This window comes from Myodes glareolus, chromosome 21, assembly GCF_982192425.1.
Source record: "Myodes glareolus chromosome 21, mMyoGla1.1, whole genome shotgun sequence".
Taxonomy (NCBI): domain Eukaryota; kingdom Metazoa; phylum Chordata; class Mammalia; order Rodentia; family Cricetidae; genus Myodes; species Myodes glareolus.
This window is the reverse complement of record NC_142046.1, coordinates 15,707,800-15,728,207: the sequence shown is the minus strand read 5'-3', so window position 1 is coordinate 15,728,207 and position 20,408 is coordinate 15,707,800. Positions and strand designations below refer to the sequence as shown.

Below are 20,408 nucleotides of genomic sequence, written 5' to 3'. Positions count from 1 at the left end.
GTAAACACCTTCACCTGTGGAACTACTATTCAGCCTTCTTTATTTTATTCTTAGAAGGGTCTTACATAGCTCATGTAATCTCTAGCTGCAGTCCACCTCTCCTGTGCCCACCTGGTGGTGGGAAAGATGTGAGAGCCCCCACAACTGGCTCTGATGCTCCTGGAACTCTCTTGTAGACCAGGCTGGCCTTGAACTCATAGAGATCGCCCCCCTCTGCCGTTGCCTCTGCTTCCTGAGTGCTGGGATTAAAGGTGTGCACCTCCACTGTTGGCTCTTTCAACAATTTTTTATAATATGTTTTTAACCCGAATCATCATGTTGCATGGTAGGTCTCTTGAACTTAATATTTTGTAGCTGAAATTGTTTTTAAAGATTTCCTCTGTGTGTGTGTGTGTGTGTGTGTGTGTGTGTGTGTATGTGTGTGTGCAGTGCCTGCAAAGACCAGAAGAGGGCATCAACTCCCTTAGAGATGGAGTTACAGTTATAACAATGAGCTGCCGTGTAGGTGGTGGGAACTGAACCTATGGAAGAGCAGTATGCACTCTTAAGTGTTGAGCCGTCTCTCCAGCCCTGGGACTGCCCTTGCTCAATAGCTTACAGTTGCAGCTCCTCTATCTGATCACTACGTTCTCTGCCCTATATTTGACTGTATTTGACTCTTGCAGGGTCTGTATATGAATGAGGTGATGTTGCCTTTGTTTGTCTGTCTCTGCCTTATTTCATTTAATATCGTTTTTACTTTTGTTTTCTTTTATGTATATGAGTGTTTTGCCTGTATGTGTGCCTGTTCACCGTGTTGAAGCAAAGATCTCATCCTGTTTATAGCCCAAGCTTGCCTAGAACTCATCTTTGACCTCAAACCTGGAAGAATTGTGCTTCAGCCTCTCAAGTGCTGGCAGAGAGGTGCCAGCCACCATGTCCAGCTAACACTTTCATGACTTCACTCTTCTTCAGCCTAATACGGATTTCATTGCTATATTCTCATTGTAATGAATCCCTTCTGCTGATGGACACTTTATTTGGATTGTCACTTTATTTCTGACAAATTGTTGATATCTATCATCCTGTTGTTCTCAAAAGATTCTGAATGGGCATGGTAGCACAGGACTGACAGGTAGAGGCAAGAAGATTGCCAAGTTTGTGTCCAACCTGGGCTGCAAGTGATTTCCCAGCTACATAATGAGAATCTGTCTCAAAAAAAGTAAATAAAAATAAATGAAAAGTCTAGAATATGTTTCTAAATGCTTCTAGTTATAGCCAAATTCTTCTCTAACCTAGTTATACTTGCTTAAGTTCTGACTTGGTGATCTCAGGCAGGTAATTCATAACTTAGTTTTTCTTCTAAGAAGTGTATAGAGCATTCACCTCTTGGGATTGTGCAAAGCTGGGAGGACTTATGGATGGGGCCAGGCATCCTTCCTGGCATGTGACAAGGCCTGGTATATTGTAGCTGCTGTGGCTTTTCCTGGAGGAGTGTGGCACTTTTAGAAAACTTTGCTATGATCGTTTTGTTTTTTCTCTTTTGGGAAGCAGGGAAAGTTTGATTTTTGTTTTGTTTTGGTTTGGTTTGGGTTTTCTTGCTTTCTGATGCAGGTGTTGATGCAGTAGCCCTTGCTGGCCTGAAATTCACAGTGTAGAATTAGGCTAGCCTTGAACTCCTGGTTACAAGTGGGTGCCATTACCCTCAACTTTGATTTGGTTTTGGATTTGAGGCAGGGTTTCATGGGTAGCTGAAGTATAACCTTAAATTCTTGAATTTTGTGTTTCTGTCTTAAATGCTGGGGTGACAAGCCAAGCCCTTGGTTCTGCTTTTGCTTTGAGATAGATCTTAGCTCTCTGTGTAACCTAGGCTAGCCTTCAGTTTTCTTTTTTTAAACAAATTTATTTTGCCAGGCAGTGATGGTGCACTCATTTAATCCCAGCACTTAGGAGGCAGAGGCAAGTGGATCTCTGTGAGTTTGAGGCCAGCCTGGTCTACAGAGCAAGTAGACTAGGACAGTTAGGGCAACACTTCTGAGAAACCCTGTCTCACAAAATCTTTAAAAAAAAAAATAAAAGATATTTTATGTGTATTTGTGTCTTGTCTGTGTGTATGTGTATATGCCAGGCACCTGCAAAGGCCAGAAGAAGGGCATCAGATTGCCAAGACCTGGAGCTAAGGACAGTTTAGAACCACCACGTGGGTTCTGGGACCCGAACTCAGGTCCTCAGTAAGAGCAACAAGTGTTCTTAATTGCTAGACCATCTCTCCAGCCCCTTACCGTCAATCTTTTTATTTTTTTTAAATATACTGTTTTAAATTGTGTGTGTGTTTGTGTCTATGTCTATGTGTGTTGGGTATGTATGTGAGTGCAAGTGAGTGTATGTGGGTGTATGTATAGAAAGTCAGTAGTCAGAAGCCCCTAGAATTGGATTGACAGGCAGTTGTGAGCTGCCACATGGGAGCTGGATTCAGGTCCTCTGGGAGAACAGAGTACTCTTAGCCTTTGAATCATCTCTCTCATCCCTGGCTTCCAATTCAGTGCTTGCCTTTAGGATTCCAGGGCGGCACAGCAGGCTTTTCTTTGTTTATGACTTAACCTCTATCATCCTGGAGTCTGTCTCTTCTTGGATGAGAAGACTCAGCCACTTAAATAATTTCCCATTTGCAGCTTGTCTGTGGGCTCATTGCCTACCTGGGGGAATGTGCTCAGTGTTTGGACCACTACTCTGGCTTTGTAGTCTGAGTCCACCAGGGCCGAGCTCTGCCCTTTGTAGCTGTGTGGCCTCAGGTCCTTTGCTTGTCCCAACCCCACCCTAAGCTATAAAGTGAGAGAATGCCACGTCGAACTTGTGAGGTTCTTAGAGTGGAATGTTTTGGGGAGTGTAGATGGTGACAGGAGCCTGAGTGCAACAGCTACAGGCCTTTCTTTCCTGTCATTTTGAGTCACAGTCTCGCTGTGAGGCCCAGTCTGTCCTTGAATGTTCCATTCCCCCTATGAGCCTCCCAAGTGCTCAGTGCTATCCCTTGTCAGTTCCTAGGTCCTTAGAAAATGACATCAGGGTACCTGGGAAATCAGAGGGAACAAGAGTGTGAGCCTCCTTCATGGGATGTTTTGACTGTCAAGAAGCAGACAGGGGCAGTCATAGAGATCCAGTGAGTGAGAAAATGGGCAAGGAGAAGAAGGTAGTCATCAGAGGAATTCCAAATGACTGTCGATGTTTAAGATGCTGAATCTTAGTGAGGCCGTACTGGTACTACCTTTAATCCCAACCTTTATGAGACAGAGGACTTATGAAGCAGAAGCAGGTAAATCTCTGAGTTCAAGGCCAGTCTGGTCTACACAACGAGTTCTAGGACAGCCAGGGCTGCACAGAGAAACCCTGTCTTGAAAAACAAAACAACAAAAAAGATGCTGAGTCTCCTGATAATTAGGAAAGTGTAAATTAAAATAGCACTAAGATCATGGCTAAGACTGTGACTGTCTGGGACTGGTAAGAGTGGTGAAGCAAGCATCAGCTCCTGTAGTGACCACGTGAGTTAGTGCGGCCCTCTTCCTGTATCATTCCAAGAGACCACTCTCCATGCCTCGTGTCCATCGCCTCATTGTTTGCAAATATAAACCCCAGAGCAGCCCAGTTGCCCAGACTGTAGGAGGAGCTAATGTAATGGACAATTACAGACAAAGTGGGCCAGAGAGACAGCTCAGAGGGTAAAAATGCTTGCTGTCTAACTGTGAGGGCATGAGTTCAAATCCCCAGAACTGTGTAGAACTGGTGTCTATAATTCACTGGGGAGACAGAGGTAGGGATAGGAAAATCTTGGTAGCTTAAAGACCAACTAGCCTGAGTCCAGGTAGGAGATGACATGTATATAACCATGCATATGCAAAAGGATGAGGGTTAGGGAAAGGCTTTGAAAGTCAGCAGACGATAGCTGGTAGCATGGGGTTTGTAAACCCCAGCACTCTGGGGGCCTGGGCTACATAGAGATCCTGTGTGAAAAACAACTAAGAGTAAAATACAAAGTTAGGGACTGGAGAGATGGGTCAGCAGTTAAGAGCATTTGTTGTTCTTTTTCTGACAACTGGCATTTGATTCCCAGCATTCAGATCTGGTGGTTAACAGCCTGCAATTCCAGCTTGAGGGCATGACGGTATTCTTCTGGCCTCTGGGCACCTGCACACATGATGTACACACAGATACATAAATAAAAACCTTGGGAGGTCATCACCAAGGAGAGTTCAAATGCGGTGGAAATACATCGCAGCTCTTTAGTGCATGGCGAGCATGAATGAGGTCCTCAGTTCAATTTTTTAAAATTATTTATTTATTTATTATGTATTCAATATTCTGTCTGTGTGTATGTCTGCAGGCCAGAAGAGGGCACCAGACCTTGTTACAGATGGTGTGAGCCACCATGTGGTTGCTGGGAATTGAACTCAGGACCTTTGGAAGAGCAGGCGATGCTCTTAACCTCTGAGCCATCTCTCCAGTGCCCCTCAGTTCAATTCTTAGCAACAGGAAAGAACATTAAAGCGGTGGCAGGTTAGAGGCAGAAGATAGGTTGGTGGCTGCCAAGGACTAGAGGGAAGGTGCAGTGGGGAATGGGATTTCTTTGGGGTGATGGAAATGGTAGTGATTGCAATGCACTAAATGTTACTGCTGTATGCCTTCCACGCTAAAGTGGCAAGTTTGTTATCTATTTTACCACAGTTAAACAACAGCGTACCCAAAAGTCGTTAATTTTTTCATTTTAATTACTTTTGCCAGCGTGGGAGAGGTGTAATTGACCAATAAGAACAGTATATATTGCAGGGGTTAGGCAGATATGTGTGTTAGAAAATGGTTACCACAGTGAAGTCATGAACTTTGTGTGATGAGCACATGTGCTCTGTTGGAGCGAATGGCATATGCAGAACAGTACCATAACGTTTCAGTCATTGTGGACAGCACATCAAGATATTAACTGTATGGCATTCACATTTACGTCCTCATACAGCCTTTTAAAAAATAAAGGTGGAGCTGTAGAGATGGCTCAGCAGTTGAGAGCACTTGTTGCTCTTGTGAGGAAATTTGATTCTCAGCACCCACATGGTGACACACAATCATCTGTAACTCCAGTTCCGGGGGATCTGATGTTACCTTCTTACTTCTCGGGAACTAGGCACAAGTATATTTATGCAGGCAGAACAGTCATATACATAAAATAAAAGCTGAAAAAAAAATCAAGCTGTAAGGGGACATGGTGACACAACCTGTAATCTTGGCACTAAGGCAGTCGGGGAGTTCAAGGCCAGCCTGAGCTAGTGAGTCCTAGGCAAGCTTGACCTACAGAGTGAGGTAGTGTCTCAAAAAACAAAACAACACAAAATTTCAGGTTGTAACACATAAAATGGTATCATTCTTTTTTTAAAATGTATTTATATTTTATGTATAGGTTCTCTGCGTGTATACCTGCAAAACAGAAGAGTGCATCAGATTCTATTATAGATGGATAGATGGTTGCAAGCCACCATGTAGTTGCTGGGAATTGAACTCAAGACCTTAACTACTGAGCCATCTCTCCAGCCCATGATATGATTCTTTAAAAATGACATAGCCCCTGCCCACTCTGTTAAGGAAAGATAAATGACTATAGATGCCCAGAGGAGCTAGAGAGATGGCTCAGTGGTTAAAGTTCAATGGCGGGTCTTCAGAGGACCTGTGTTTAGTTCCCAGTACCCAACCTTACAACCATCTGATACCCTCTTCTGGCCTCTGTGGGCACTATATGCATATAATGCATAGACACATATGCAGGTAAAATGTGTGTACATAAAAAAAATGAAATAAAATGAAGGGTGTAGCGGTGACTTTGTGGTGAAATGAAATAAAATTAAGGAAGGGGCTGTAGCGGTGACTCTGTGGTTAAAAAGTGCTGGCTGCTCTGTGGAGACCTGAGTTCATTCTCAGCATCCACAGGTGGCTCACAACCATTGGTAACAACAGTGTCATGGGATCTGATGCTGTGCTCTGATCTCCATGGGCACCTGACATGCACTTGGTACACAGGTAGACATACATATACCTGTGTCACAGGTAGACATACAGATTAACAATCTTACATTGTGGCTGGAGAGATGGCTCAATAGTTAAGAGCCTTAGCTGATCTCCCAGGACTTCTGAATTGAATTTTTTTCAGCATCAACATGGTGGCTCACAAACACCTGTAAGTCCAGTTCCAAGGGATCTGATGCCCTCTTTTGACCTTTGTGGGCACCATATACTTATTGTACACAGATACACACAGGCAAAACACCCATATATATAAGATGAGAAAGAATATATATATTTTTTAAAAACATTAAAGTAAAATGAGCAAAACAGTGGTAAGTTTCTCTGTATAGCCCTGGCTCTCTTGGAACTAGCTCTGTAGATTAGGCTGGTCTTTGAATTCACAGAGATCCTCTTGACTCTGCCTCCTGAGTACTGGAATTAAAGATGTGCACCACTACTGCCTGGCGTATTGAACTTTTATTAATATTCATGACTTTATAATGACACTGTATTGGTATATATTAGTATATATATATGGCTAGACATTGTTTGGGGGAAGGAAAATAGTGAGATGTAGACTCTGTGCTTATTTAAATCTTGGGTTTTCTTTTTAACCACGCTGAAGGATTCCGAGAGACTAATGGAGCAACAAGGTGCATTATTGAAACGTCTGGCAGAGGCGGACTCAGAGAAAGCGGTAACCACCACACCCTTGGTCACTCCAGTGGGTTAGGTACTAGAGGGCTGGGCGTCCCAGAACGAAGCTGCTGAACAGAGGGTGGAGCTGGAACCCCGTGTCTGCCATTTGTCTTGGTGGTATTTTGTGATCTATAAAATGGGTTGACACCCGCTTTGTTGCCTTCTCCACTAGACTTACCTAACCTAGCTAGCTGATCACTGGAGGGCTTAAGGCACAAAGTGAGACCACAGCATGAGGGATCACTAGTCCTCTGGCCCTATTAAACCTGGATTTATTCTTTGGATTCCCAGCAGTCAAAAGGTACATGCTGGGGGCTGGAGAGATGGCTCAGAGGTTAAGAGCATTGCCTGCTCTTCCAAAGGTCCCGAGTTCAATTCCCAGCAACCACATGGTGGCTCACAACCACCTGTAATGAGGTCTGGTGCCCTCTTCTGGCCTGTAGGCATACACACAGACAGAATACTGTATATTCTGTATACAATATTTAGTATTATTTATTTAATACTAAATAAATAAATATTTAAAAAAAAAGGTACATGCTGCCAGGTGTGGTGGCACAAGCCTTTATTCTCAGTACTCTGGAGGCAGAGGTAGGCAGATTTGTGTGAGTTTGAGGCCACCTACTCTACAGAGTGCATTCCAGTAGAAAAAAAAGTACATACCTTTCTACTTCATAGCCCCTATTTTAGAATTCTCTCCCAAGGCTTCATGTTCCATGAAACTTGAAGCTGTGCAAGATGTTAGTTCATGAGTGCAAGAAACAAGCATAGGAGTCTTGTGGGCAAATGATCTGGGAACTTCAAGTTCACCAGGCTTCTTCTCCCAAGACAGTGGGAGCCTCTCGTATTGAATGGCTTTCTATGTCTCTATGAGAGGGAAGGCAGGGAGGGAAAGGCCTTGCTGCATGGCCAGTGATCACTGTGGAGGATGCCAATCTGTGTGCCTCTCCCAGCTCACCTGCCCTCACATACTTGGAGTGTGTTTCTTCATGAACCATCTCTTGCAAGGTGAGGAAAGAGAAAGAGGAGAGACAAATACAGATTTGAGAAGGAGTAGAAGTTGAGGGATACTAACATTGCTTTTCCCACACACTCAGCTTAGGGGGCTGATCAGGCTCAGCTAAGGTGGTCAAGATGCTGGAACATCAGCAGCTGTTCCAAAAAAATGTGAAGGATTCAGTCGTATTGTGATAAATGTGAGATTTTGGGGGTACAGAACAAAATGCATTTAAGACTCATTTTGAATGTTGAGTGGTTATTGATAAACAGAAATGTCAGGGATTCTTTGAGCTTTGTGCTTTTCCATATTTCCTAGTTGACATCACCATTTTTAAAACTGAAAATCATTTAAAGAAATTACTAGGCCCGGTGGTGGTGGCACATGCCTTTTATCCTAGCACTCGGGAGGCAAAGGCAGGCAGATCGCTGTGAGTTCAAAGCCAGCCTGGTCTACAAGAGCTAGTTCCAGGACAGGCTCCAAAGCTACACAGAGAAACCCTGTCTCTCCAAAACACCAAAAAAAAAAAAAAAAAAAAATTAGTATAGGTTAGGTGCTCCTGCCTGGGTCCCGTGTGCCCAATTCAGAGGCATGTGACTGTGTTTTCTCCCAGCGCCTGCTGTTACTGTTGCAAGACAAGGACAAGGAGGTGGAAGAGCTCCTCCAGGAGATACAATGTGAGAAGGTACTGTGTCCAGCCCCGGCACTGTGAGGAGCTGCGCTGCATGGTGCCATGCTAGAGCTGGCTTCATTACTTTCTCTGTCTCCCAAGGCTCAAGCAAAGACAGCATCTGAGCTCTCCAAGTCCATGGAGTCCATGCGTGGGCATCTACAGGCACAGCTCCGGTGCAAAGAAGCCGAGAACAGTCGCCTGTGCATGCAGATCAAGGTGCTTGCTGGCTCCCAGATGGGGCAGGGAGAGGCTGTCACTCTTAGATTTCTCGTGACTACATGAGGGAAGTCATTAGTCTCAAATGCTTTCCAGGCTCCCAGGGTGGCTGCTCTGCTGAGTCACTTGGGTATGTGATGATTCTAAATGTTCTCCATGGTCAAAGGGACCCAGAGAGGCCACGACTCTGGTGTCTGTCCCAGTAGGTCTGAGTTCTTACATCTCCCCTTCTCTCTTCTCTGCTGCCATACCCCCTTTGCTGTCTTTTCCACCTCTTCCTTCCTGTCTCCTCCCAGAACTTGGAGCGGAGTGGGAACCAGCACAAGGCGGAAGTGGAGGCCATCATGGAGCAGCTAAAGGAACTGAAGCAAAAGGGAGACCGAGACAAAGAGACCCTGAAGAAGGCCATCCGAGCCCAGAAGGAGCGAGCCGAGAAGAGCGAAGAGTATGCTGAGCAGTTACACGTGCAGCTTGCTGACAAGGTGCCAGTCCTCCCCCAGCACCTGTTGTTGGCGTGAGTGAGCGGGTGTGGCTGGGGAAGTGGAGATGATCGGAGGACCAGAACTGTCCAGCACATTCATTTCGAGGGAAGGAGGACTTGGGGTCTGCCCACAGGATGCAATGTGATGCTGGAAGCCTGGGAGCTCAGTTTGGCTTTCTGTACCATTCCCAGTATCCTCTCATCTTGAGAGAGGCTGTAGAGGGAGGCTGGGTCTATCTAGGTTAGCCCACCCTACCTGTCTTCTGCCTGGGTGTTGAGATGAGGCTGACATTCCTGCTGTCCTGTGTCCTCAGGACCTTTATGTTGCTGAAGCTTTATCTACTCTGGAGTCATGGAGGAGCCGCTACAACCAGGTTGTGAAAGACAAAGGAGACCTCGAGTTGGAAATTATCGTTTTGAACGAGTATGTCTTTGTGTGAAGAGGGGAACTATGTGAGGGACTTAAACAGGTGGAAGGAGCATGGTGCACTGAGGTCTCAATGTCATGAGACTGCTGTGGTCTCTACGACTTGAACTTGTAAACTGGGCTGAAATGTGGGCAGCCCTGTGCCAAGCTCTGGCTCTAGCCCCGGGCTACTACTCCACTTGTCTAGCACGTGAGAGGCCCCGGTCTCCATCACCTGAACTGTAAACATCCTCAAGGGGATAAGATACCCATCACAGAGGCCCAGCCTGGCCCTAGTCTCTGCAGCAGGCCATGGGCACACAGTTGTCTTGCTTTTCTTGAGGGATGTCGCAGCTAAGTCCCTGTGCACTCTCCATTGTCTGCCAGTGCCGCCTGCCAGCACGTCAGAGGTGTGACAGGGAGAGAGAGGCAGCATAGCTTCCAGGTGTGTGTGACTGACTTTGACCCACCTCATTGCCACTAGGGGAAGATGAGTGACACCCCCCCCCCCCAGTTGTTCCCAGCCATAGTCGCCAGTTCCTCCATTGTAAAAGTACGTGTGGGGCAGCCTGAGTGCCGGCCTGTGTGCCTGCTGTAACACAAATGTATTACCTGCCCTGAGTTCCACTGGAGGTCCTGGGGCTACAAGATGCACAGGCTCCTTTGGCCAGGAAGATAGAGGTCACAGGGAGTTAGCAGCCTGCCATCTGAGGAAAGCTTTCCTTGGAAAGTGTTTGTGTTGTGTTCGGCTCATTTCAGCAAAAACAGGCTGAGAGCTGGCCATGTATCAGGTGCTGTTCTCAGGGAACAGTCTGGTGGGAGAAGAGAGATGAAGGTATAAAGAAGGAAACATGGTACAGATGAGGGATTAAAGAAGTATGTTCTGAGGAGGGGAGGCTGAAGTGGGCTTTTAAGGATGAATAATAGGCTGCCAGGTGAGATGCTGTGTACTGGCTTGGGCCCAGTCAGTACTCACTCAGCGTTTGCTCAATGGCAGTCTCTGGTTGAACAGCACTGAGAACACAGCGAGGTGAGCTTAGTGGAGCATTTGCCTAGTATGTGAGAAGCCCTGGTTTGCATTCCCTGAGCTGAAAAACCCCAAATGAGAGCAACGCAGGGCAGGTGGTGGGGCAGGGGCACACACCTTTAATCCCAGCACTCAGGAGGCAGAGGCAGGTGAATCTCTTAATGCAAGACCATCCTGATCTACAGAGTGAGTTCCGGGATAGCTAGGGCTGTTACCACAGAGAAACCCTGTCTTGAAAAACAACAACAAAACCCTGAGAGCCCAGATTGTACAAAGATTGTGTGATGTGCGAAGTTAAGGTGGGTGAGGCCTGCACCTTGGAACTCACCATTGAGGTCACAGTCTGTAGATTCCACTGACAGCCCTACTGAGCAGCAACAAAGGGAAAGTGGGCAGGAAGCCAGCTTTCAGTTGGCTCCTCAAGCCTCTCTCACATAGTCAGTCCAGTTCTTACGTGTGATAGCCATGTGTGCACACATAGGAACAGTGCTGTGGGGACAAAAGCACATGTGCCAGGTGCCTGGGGATGAGGACTACCTGGGTAGTCCTTACCAGTCACCAACCTGGAAATTAAGGGAAAGGTCTCAAAGGAGTCAGTTCTAACATGGAGAAAGGATGAGTAGAGATCTGGTGATGCTGAAAGCTAGGAGGGCCTGTGTCTCAGTCATGCGAGGTGATCAGAATGGACACACACAATCATTCCTGCTAAATAGTAGCTTCCGGAGGAGGTGTTATGGGAACCGTTTGAAAGGCTATTATGTAGAGGTAGGACACTGGGACGGGAAAGCTGCTTCTTGGTGTGGAGCCTGGGGAGCAGATAGGCAGCGTGCCATGAGGTGGAAATGGTCTTTGGTGGGGATGAGCTCCTTTCCCATAAAAGTCTGGGAGTTGATTCTATCTGCTGATCTTCCAGCCGGGTGACAGATCTTGTAAACCAACAACAAAGCTTGGAGGAGAAGATGCGGGAAGACCGGGACAGCCTGGTGGAGAGACTGCACCGGCAGACCGCTGAGTATTCTGCATTCAAGCTAGAGAACGAGAGGCTCAAGGTCTGGATGCATACTGGGAGCTAGGAGTTCAAGAGCAGGCTGGCCTCAGTGGGCCAGATGAGCTCAAGGCAGCGTGCTGATCAAGGGAGTGCTCTGGTGCCTCATTCCCACTGCTGCCTCTTACTAGCTGCGGGCATGCGCATGGGGCGGAGGGGGGCATTGTGGAAGTTGGCAGTATCTAACTTATTGCTGCAGCTCCTGAGTTGGGGAGATGAATCCTGCTGAGAACGTGTTAACTCATGTGAAATGCTTATATGATGCATTTAGATACATTTGCATTACAGAATTGACTTTGGCCCTAACCATGGCTCTCTAGGGGTCTGGTCAATAAGGAAATTGGAAATAAGGACATTGTAGCTTACTTGTAGAGCTCTTGCCTAGCAAGCCTGGGATTCTAGGTTTGATCTCTAACCTGCCAAAGATAAAAAAGAAAGCAAGGCTTAGCCAAACGGTGGTGTGGCACACTCCTTTAATCCCAGCCCTCAGGAGGCAGAGGCAAGCAGATCTCTGAGTTTGAGGCTAGCCTGGTCTACAAAGTGAATTCCAGGACAGTCAGAGCTACACAGAGAAACCCTGTCTCAAATAACCAGAAAAAAAAAAAAAAAAGGAAAGAAAAGAAAAAGAAAAAGAAAGAGAGGTTTAAAGAGAGTCACACAAGGTTTTGCCCAAGGAAGAGTTTGGAGTTGGGATTTGAAATTGAGACTAATTCTGTAGATCCAGCTCTTTGTAGGTCTCTAAATACTGGATGTGGAGGTACACACTTGTAATCTCAGCATTGAGGAAACTGAGGCAGAAGGCTCACTGTAAGTTTATTAATTTGAGGAAACCTAGCCTACAGAGTGAGACCTATCTCAGACACACCAACTCAAACTTCAAGTAGGCTCCTTACTTAGACCACAGCCTCCTGAGCAGAGCTGACACCCCAGAGAAGATTTTCCTCTGATTTTAGTTTTTGTTAGGCAAGACAAGGATGACTTGGAAGAGTATACAGGTCCTTAACTTACATAACATGAATAACTTTTTAATCACTCTGGAAGTTGTGAGCATACTGTAACACCCTTGTAAAGGCAGCTGCTGCCTGTGTCATCACAAGTCCATCTGCCTGCTGTGGACAGCCTGTGTGCTCATGTGCTGCTTTCACAGCAGTGTGTGCCTGCTGTGGACAGCCTGTGTGCTCATGTGCTGCTTTCACAGCAGTGTGTGCCTGCTGTGGACAGCCTGTGTGCTCATGTGCTGCTTTCACAGCAGTGTGTATAATTCACTCCTCGTGGCTGTGGGTGGGTGCTGGGAGGTGGAACTACTAGTGTTTGTCTCTTTTACTGGTAGTGGACATCTTTTGGATGCATGTAGTTGGTCATCTGCTGGTGTTCGGGCTTAGCAGGTGTTAACAACTGGCCTAATTGTTGTATACATTGTTTCCACCAGTGACTTGTCAGTGACAACAGTTACTCTGGGTCCCCTTGGCAACACTTGGTATTATCAGTCCTTTTTATTTTTACAGCTCTGGTGGTACAATATCTTTGCTTTACTAAATTGTTAGACACCCTGAAAATAACTTTCAAGGGGCCAGGAGTGGTGACACAGAAGACTATGTAGAGTGAGTTTCAGGCCAACTTAGGATACACAGAAATCCCATTTCAAATAATTAGTAACCTCCAAATCCAACACTTGGGGATTAATTACAGCATGGTGTATCTATGTAGAATATGCACTGTAGCCACTGAAAGTATTGTCTGTGGAAGTATATCCTCTTTAGACAGTCAGATATGTGCATAGGAAATGTTTCAAACATCACAGAAGCTGTGGAGGTGTTGCTCAGTGATAGAGCGAGCAGTTGACATGCGTTAAGGTTCAGGGTTCCTTGTCAGCACCAGATAGGTCTCTGTCACAGTGTGTGCGTTTGTCCTGATGGTACCCAGATGATGCTCTGGAGTTCCTCCTTCTTCTTCCTTTCTTCCTCTTCAATCTGTGATGCTGAGGACAGGGCACAGAGCACAGGGCTGTGCACATGCTAGGTCAGTACACCAGGCTGTACTCTACTTTTTCTTCTCTTTAGGTCATTGTATTACCCCTTTCTTTTTCCCCACTTCCACCCTGTTCCTCCTTTTTTTTTTTTTTTTTTGATAGTGTATTGTTAGACCTTATCTGGCCTCAAATTTGGCAGCAGCCCCACCTCAGCCCACTGTGAGCTGGGATTAAATAGGAGCCATCGCTCATCTGCTTATGTTGATTCATTCTCATGCTCGCTCCTGCTTCCTCTTTATCTGTATTGCAAAAAAGTATCTTGCAAATTTTAAAAGCATCATATAATTTATTTATTCATGAAAAGTGTTATAGAACAATAACCATTTTGCCAAATCTTGAGCCTTGGGCATGCAATCCATGAGTTTTATATTCATTTTCTTTCTAGCATGCCAGGCAAGTACATTATCACTTGGCCGGACCTCCCGTTTTCTTTAGAGTTTGTATATTGCCTTTAGATAACCACCATTTATCGTCATCTCTACAATGGAGGGGTCGCAGTAGGAGTCTTACTCGGACACTAGCTGATGAGAGCTTCTGTACAGGGGCATGTTCTTTGCTGGTTTCTAGAAGTAGATAAGGAGACTCAGATCTTGAACATTTCTTCTGGTTGCTCACAAGTCCTTCCTTCTTTAGGCTAGCTTTGCCCCTATGGAGGACAAGCTCAACCAGGCTCACCTGGAGGTCCAACAGCTGAAGGCATCGGTGAAGAACTACGAGGGGATGATCGACAACTATAAGAGCCAGGTAGACCCCTTGGGTAGCCTGGTCTCCCTGCTTGACAGCTCACCGCTAGGCCTCTGAGGAGCAAGGTGGGAGGGGAGGGTTCTGCCCAAGAGCACCAATTGTGGTTTTGTTCCCTAGGTGATGAAGACAAGATTGGAGGCTGATGAAGTGGCTGCCCAGCTAGAGCGCTGCGACAAAGAGAACAAGATCCTTAAAGATGAGATGAACAAAGAAATTGAGGCGGTACTGTCCCTCTTCCTTGCTCTCTTCACTGCTGTCCAAGTGTCTGATCCAGTGGCACCCTCTGTGCCCTTGATCCTGCCTGAGCTCGGTCACAGAGTAACTGATTTCCTAGCTTTTTTCCACCCACACTATGTATGCATTCTCTCTTTCTCTATATATTTTCCCCTCTGGCCTTTTTCTATACTATGCTTTCTGTTTCCTTTTTTATCCTTGTGGTTTTTTTTTTGTTGTTGTTGTTGTTTTGTTTTTTTGTTTTGTTTTGTTTTCTCAAGGAAACAAAGCCCATCCTGCTTGGGGCATCTAGGTGGACTCAAATTCACTCAGTGGCCAGGTATTGAGATACCTGTTTTATTCTGTTTGGAACCTTTGTTTTTGTAGGATCTGTAAATGCGCCTCTCACCTCTGGAAGGATCTCTTTCTTCTGGAGCTATTGGCTGACTGGTGCACAGTGACTGCCTTAAAGATAACCTTGGAGACAGTCTGAGTCAGACTCAGCCACTAGTTTCCTGAGCAGCTCTCTGCCTGTCTCTGGTCCTCAGCCTTGTTAAAGCTCAAGGACGGAGCAGGACCAGATATGTCCTGTTCCCCCTGGTCTTTGTATCGTCACAGCTGCCTTCCTAGGGGATTTGGAATTAGTCCAGCCTGCTTTTCCAGGTTTTAGCTAAGTTTGAACTATCCTTAGTGTCCTTCTGTGGTTCCAGCTGTGCCTTCTTTATTATTCAAAGAAAGTGACTGCAGAGCCCTCAGGATGGTGATGAACCCTGGTGTTGCCACTGACACTTGCTGACTAAATGAATGGCCACCTCAAGTGGCAAGGCAGGCCCAAGTGTGGCCTGCAAAGATCAACCAGCTTGGCCTGTGGGAGAGGAGGCCAGCTGCTACCTGTGGGTTTTGCGAGACCTTTGGGAACTGGGGCAGCCCTGCTGCATTCTAGAGGAAGGCCATCCTATTCTCAGTTAGGATCATGCCAACTGTGGGCTGCTTTTCCTGCTTTAGGCCCGCCGGCAGTTCCAGTCGCAGCTGGCTGACTTGCAACAGCTGCCTGACATTCTCAAGATCACAGAGGCCAAATTGGCTGAATGCCAAGACCAACTCCAAGGCTACGAGAGGAAGAATATCGACCTCACAGCCATCATTTCAGACCTGCGCAGCCGGGTAAGGGACTGGCAGAAGGGATCCCACGACCTGGCCCGAGCAGGGTCCCGCTTACCGAGATGAGCTGCACGCCCCCCAAGGGAGGACCACTTCCTTTTTCTTGGCTGAAAGTAGTGAACTATCATCAGTGCTGTGAAATAAAAGTCTGGTGTGCCAAATGCTTCGTGTTGCACAGAATGATTGTAGCTATAGGACTCGCCTTTGGGCCCTCTTGCTGTGGCCACCCAAGGGCTCCGTCTCTACCTACCTCTGCCCTGCATATCCTGCCGCTGTCCTCCAACCCACAGCCACAGAAAGGAGACCTAGCAGATACCTGGCCATTGCTTGTCCGTTTTTCCATCTTTCTCAAGCTTTAACTGCCTTTCCTTGTTTTCCACAGATGTACTACCTGGGATTCTGTTCTGAGAGACAGAAGCAAGCAGCCCCTTTGTTTAGAAGCAATCTGTCTCTCAGTTACTGGAACCATGTCTCCCGACTGCGTTTGTCCAAGACATCGTATACCTCTCAGTTTTTTGTCTGACTTGGGCGGGTCTCTACTCTCTCCTTTTAAAACCTTGTTTTGTTTTGTTTTGTTTTGTTTTTTGAGATAGGGTCTCATTGCTCAGACTGAACTTACTGTGTAGCAAGGGTGACCTTAAACTCCTAGTCTCGCCCCTATGTCTGATAATACTGGGACTGTAGTCACGTACTTCTGTACCCTTTCCCCCTGACGTGTTTCCTTGGGCAGCCATAAAGGGAAGCTGCTGTTATTCTAAGCACCTGCCCCGCTCCAGCAGGCTGTCATTTTATCCAGAAACCTGATGCTGTGTACTGGTTACTTCTCTAGTGACACCCTGATACCTAGAGGGGACAAGTGAGTCCCCTGTGTCACAGGGATACTTAGCATCCACAAATTGAACCCATTGCCTCAAGACTGCCGAATGTCCTTGAGCTCCTGTACCTGAGGAGCACTAAACAGCACTCGGGGTAACTTCTCACCTTGCTGGCCTGAATGAATCTAAGCTGCCCTATTGCTTGGCTGCATTGTCCCATTGAGGGAGATAAAGTCAGTGGTGCCAACAACATAATTGGGAAGGCTCGGTGGTTGACTGTCCAGTGAGAGCCACATGTGTCCTACAGTTCTACCTGGCTCCTCATCAGGACCCTGGCCTTGGGGCCAGTTCAGCTGTGGCTCTTCAGCATCTAACCCGTGTTCTGGTGTGGGAGGTAGGGTGGATCTGCCCTGTCCCCGCTCTTTTTTCTTTCAGGTCGGTTGTTGAATATGGGACACCTGCTGAGGGCAACATTCCTCTTTCCTGTGTGTGGATGACATCACAGGGAGAAGGGAGCATTCCTTCATTATTTGCTCTTATAGGAAATTCCCTCGTAAACCAGTCTACGTTCCTGTCATTTTAGATCGAACACCAGGGGGACAAGCTGGAGATGGCAAGAGAGAAACATCAGGCTTCCCAGAAGGAAAATAAACAACTGAGTCTGAAGGTGGATGAACTGGAGAGGTTAGAGGCACTTGGTCCCATGTCTGTCCTCTTCCTAGGACTTGAGACTTTCTGCCGCTTAGCTGCTTTGTGCTTAGTGTGCCAAAGTATTGGAGGGACTCAAGGCCCTGGAAGGTGCTAGGCAGAACTCAAAGGAAGAACTGCTTCCATTTCAGTGGTAAGCCTTGTGGGTGTGAGGAAGGGGTGTCAGCCTGGAGGGGTGCTGTGTGGCTGTATGATGGAGGCCAGTCTACTGGTAGGCACCATTGTCTCAAAGGCACACTTAGGCGAAACAGACCAGCAGGGCCTGCCTTGAATGGAGCAGCCAGAACACCAGTGTGCTGCTAAGGAGCATTCCTACAACCTCCCTGATCTGACTCTTCTTACAGACTGTTATAAGAAGTTTTCAGGGGCTGGAGAGATGGCTCAGAGGTTAGGAGCACTGACTGCTCTTCCAGAAGTCCTGAGTTCCTGTGGGCAACTACATGGTGGCTCACAACCATTGGTAATAAGAACTGGTGCCCCCTTCTGTTCTGAAGTTATGGGGAGGTTCACACCATTTGGCATCAGAAGCCCTATCCTTAGGTCCAGCTCAGACACTTACCTTCCTTGTGAACTCAGTTGGATCATTTAATTCTTCTGAACCTGTTTTACTTATCTGAGGAAGGATCAGTGTAGGTGTAATCTACCAGCTGATAGGGTCCCGCCAGTTATCAGTGAGAGGGTCCTCATAAAGGGGTCTAGCATGTCACTTGCTTAGAAATGTTCACGATAAGCTAGTTGTAGATTTTTGTCAGGTGGTACTACTCCTATTTTAATTTTTAATTCTGTGTATTTGTGGCTATCTGGGAGTATGTTTATGTGAGTGTAGGTGCCCACGGAGGCCAGAGGATGAGGACCCCCACAGCTGGAGTCATAGGTAGCTGTGTGCTACCTGGTGTGGCTGCAGGGGACTGAATCTGGTTCTGCAAGTGCAGTGTATGCTCTTAACCACCGAGCCATCTCTCTAGCCCCTATCTTTTTAAAACCTACTTTTATTTATTAATATTTATTTGTGCCCAGCATAGGCAACTGCATGGGTGTGACTGTCAGAGGACAACTTGTGGGCACCGGTTCTCTTTCTTCCACCATGTTGTTGGTCCTGGGGATTGAATTCAGGTCATGGGGCTTGGCAATAAGCACCTTTACCCACTGAATTGTATTTTGCCATCCCTGTATTTTGACTCTTTGAGACAGAGTCTCAATCTGTGCCTTGCAACTCATTCCTCTTGTACTGTGTACTGGGATCATTGGTGTGAACTACCCAAATATTAACTGTGAGGAAGCCAAGCTCAGGGAGAGGTGGTAACTTGCCCAGATGCACATAGCTGGTGCCTACGAAAGCTGCTCTTTATGCTGGGAAGTTTCCTCCAGAACTACCTGAAAGTTAGTACCTGTAAACAGAAGACTGGGAGCCTGGTATGGTGGCACACCACTAATCCCAGTACTTGGGAGGCTGAGGCAAGAAGATTGCTGCCACCTAGAGGGTATACCGGGTTATATAATAAGAACTAAGGTTTTAGGGTCTTGATTGCCAGTTCAGCCTGCAGTGGGGTTGGAACAGGTGGCCTCCTGTGTTCCACCTCTGCTCTGCCAAGCTGGCCAACAAAATGTAGCTAGGTTCAACAGGACTTGCAGTGTTCATTGAAGGGGAAGGTGTTCTGGAAGAGCAGGGAAGACCCTGTGTAAAGTGCAGAAGCTCCAGCTATCCTATGCCTGTCACATCAAGTGCTGTGTGGCTCCGCTGCAGCCTTGTTACTGGTCTGAGTTTTGGTAACAGACCTGCAGGCCGTGCTTCCCTCGGGCTCTGCTCCCTTCTTCCTAGAATGGACGGACAATGGTAGGCCTTCTGTGAGCTGCAGGTTGCTATTCTCTGTGTGACAGCATGCACGAGGCGTCGTCTTCCCTCTCTGTGCTGTTCTGGGACCACCTTTTGGCAGTTGCACAGCCCAGCAGCCACCTTGCTGATCTGAAAATACTTTGTTTCTTCTTGTGGCTCCTTGGAGATTCACGGAGATTCTTCAAGTGAAGAGATCCCCAGCTCATGGGAGGCAGCAGCCCCCTGGCAGTGGATTAAGACAGACAGGTCTTTGCATCGTCTAATGGAATGCTCTCACCTAGGAAGTTGGAGGCCACCAGCGCCCAGAATGTCGAGTTCCTACAGGTGATTGCCAAGAGGGAGGAGGCAATCCACCAGGCTCAGCTGCGGCTGGAGGAGAAAACAAGGGAGTGTGGGTCCTTGGCTAGGCAGCTGGAGAATGCCATTGAAGATGCCAGACGGCAGGTCAGTGATTATACTCCTAGATAGGTCTGTGTCCTAAACTTCCTCAGCCTACTTTCCCATCTGAAGAATGGCATAGTAGTATCTTCCCCCTGAGTGTGTTGTGAGGATGAAATGGGTATCTGTTGTAGGGGACCAGCCCTTTCTATAATTGGTCATTCACTCTCTGCCCTCTTGAGACTCAGGAAGGCACTATTTTCGGGATGCTAGAAAAGGGCAGGCAAAGGTGGGTAGTAAGAGCTTCCAACTAGATAGCTTCTGCTTCAAGGCCTCAGGGAAGATGTTGCCTACTCATGTGCCAGTGGGCTGTGACTGGCTAGTGGGAGTGGCTAGCCTTCTCTGTAGGGTCAGGCAGCCCTACCTCTACCTTGTGTGCAGGTGGAACAAACCAAGGAGCAGGCACTCTCCAAGGAACGTGCAGCCCAGAGCAAAATCCTGGACCTTGAGACCCAGCTAAGCAGGACCAAGACAGAACTTGGCCAGCTGCGGCGAACTCGTGATGATGTGAGTTGCACTAGTGGGCAGGGCTTCTTTGGGCTGCAGGTAAAACTGTCTACTGGCATTTTTGTGAGACTCAATGTAGGTTATTATCTCTGCCAGCTTGCCACCCTATAAGGATATTCTGGACGGGATAGCAGTGGTGCACACTTTTAATCCCTCATTTGGGAGCCAGAGGCAGGTGGATCTCTGAGTTTGAGACGAAACAGGTCTACAGAGGAAGTTCCAGAACAACCAGGGCTGTTACACAGAGAAACCCTGTCTTGAAAAACCAAATAAATAGCCGGGCAATGGTGGCTCATGCCTTTTATCCCAGCACTTGGGAGGCAGAGGCAGGAGAATCTCTGAGTTCGAGACCAGCCTGGTCTACAGAGCCAGTGCCAGGATAGGCTACAAAGCTATA

General features: G+C 47.1%; 1 protein-coding gene across 9 annotated transcripts in view; it reads left to right on the top strand.

The window, feature by feature from the left end:
• Positions 1–20,408, top strand: part of Odf2 (outer dense fiber of sperm tails 2) — a 39,869-nt gene that overhangs the window by 13,524 nt on the left and 5,937 nt on the right. For 8 of the 9 annotated variants that reach the window (XM_048431922.3, XM_048431921.2, XM_048431920.2 and 5 more), the window contains 12 exons: positions 6,644–6,715; positions 8,328–8,399; positions 8,487–8,603; positions 8,900–9,085; positions 9,399–9,508; positions 11,431–11,566; positions 14,225–14,335; positions 14,453–14,557; positions 15,554–15,712; positions 17,108–17,208; positions 19,348–19,510; positions 19,886–20,011. In XM_048431922.3, the coding sequence (XP_048287879.1) occupies positions 6,644–6,715; positions 8,328–8,399; positions 8,487–8,603; positions 8,900–9,085; positions 9,399–9,508; positions 11,431–11,566; positions 14,225–14,335; positions 14,453–14,557; positions 15,554–15,712; positions 17,108–17,208; positions 19,348–19,510; positions 19,886–20,011 (1,458 nt within the window). Of the gene's footprint in view, positions 1–6,643; positions 6,716–8,327; positions 8,400–8,486; positions 8,604–8,899; positions 9,086–9,398; positions 9,509–11,430; positions 11,567–14,224; positions 14,336–14,452; positions 14,558–15,553; positions 15,871–17,107; positions 17,209–19,347; positions 19,511–19,885; positions 20,012–20,408 lie in introns of those variants that run through there. The other variant, XM_048431929.2, reaches the window with a different exon arrangement.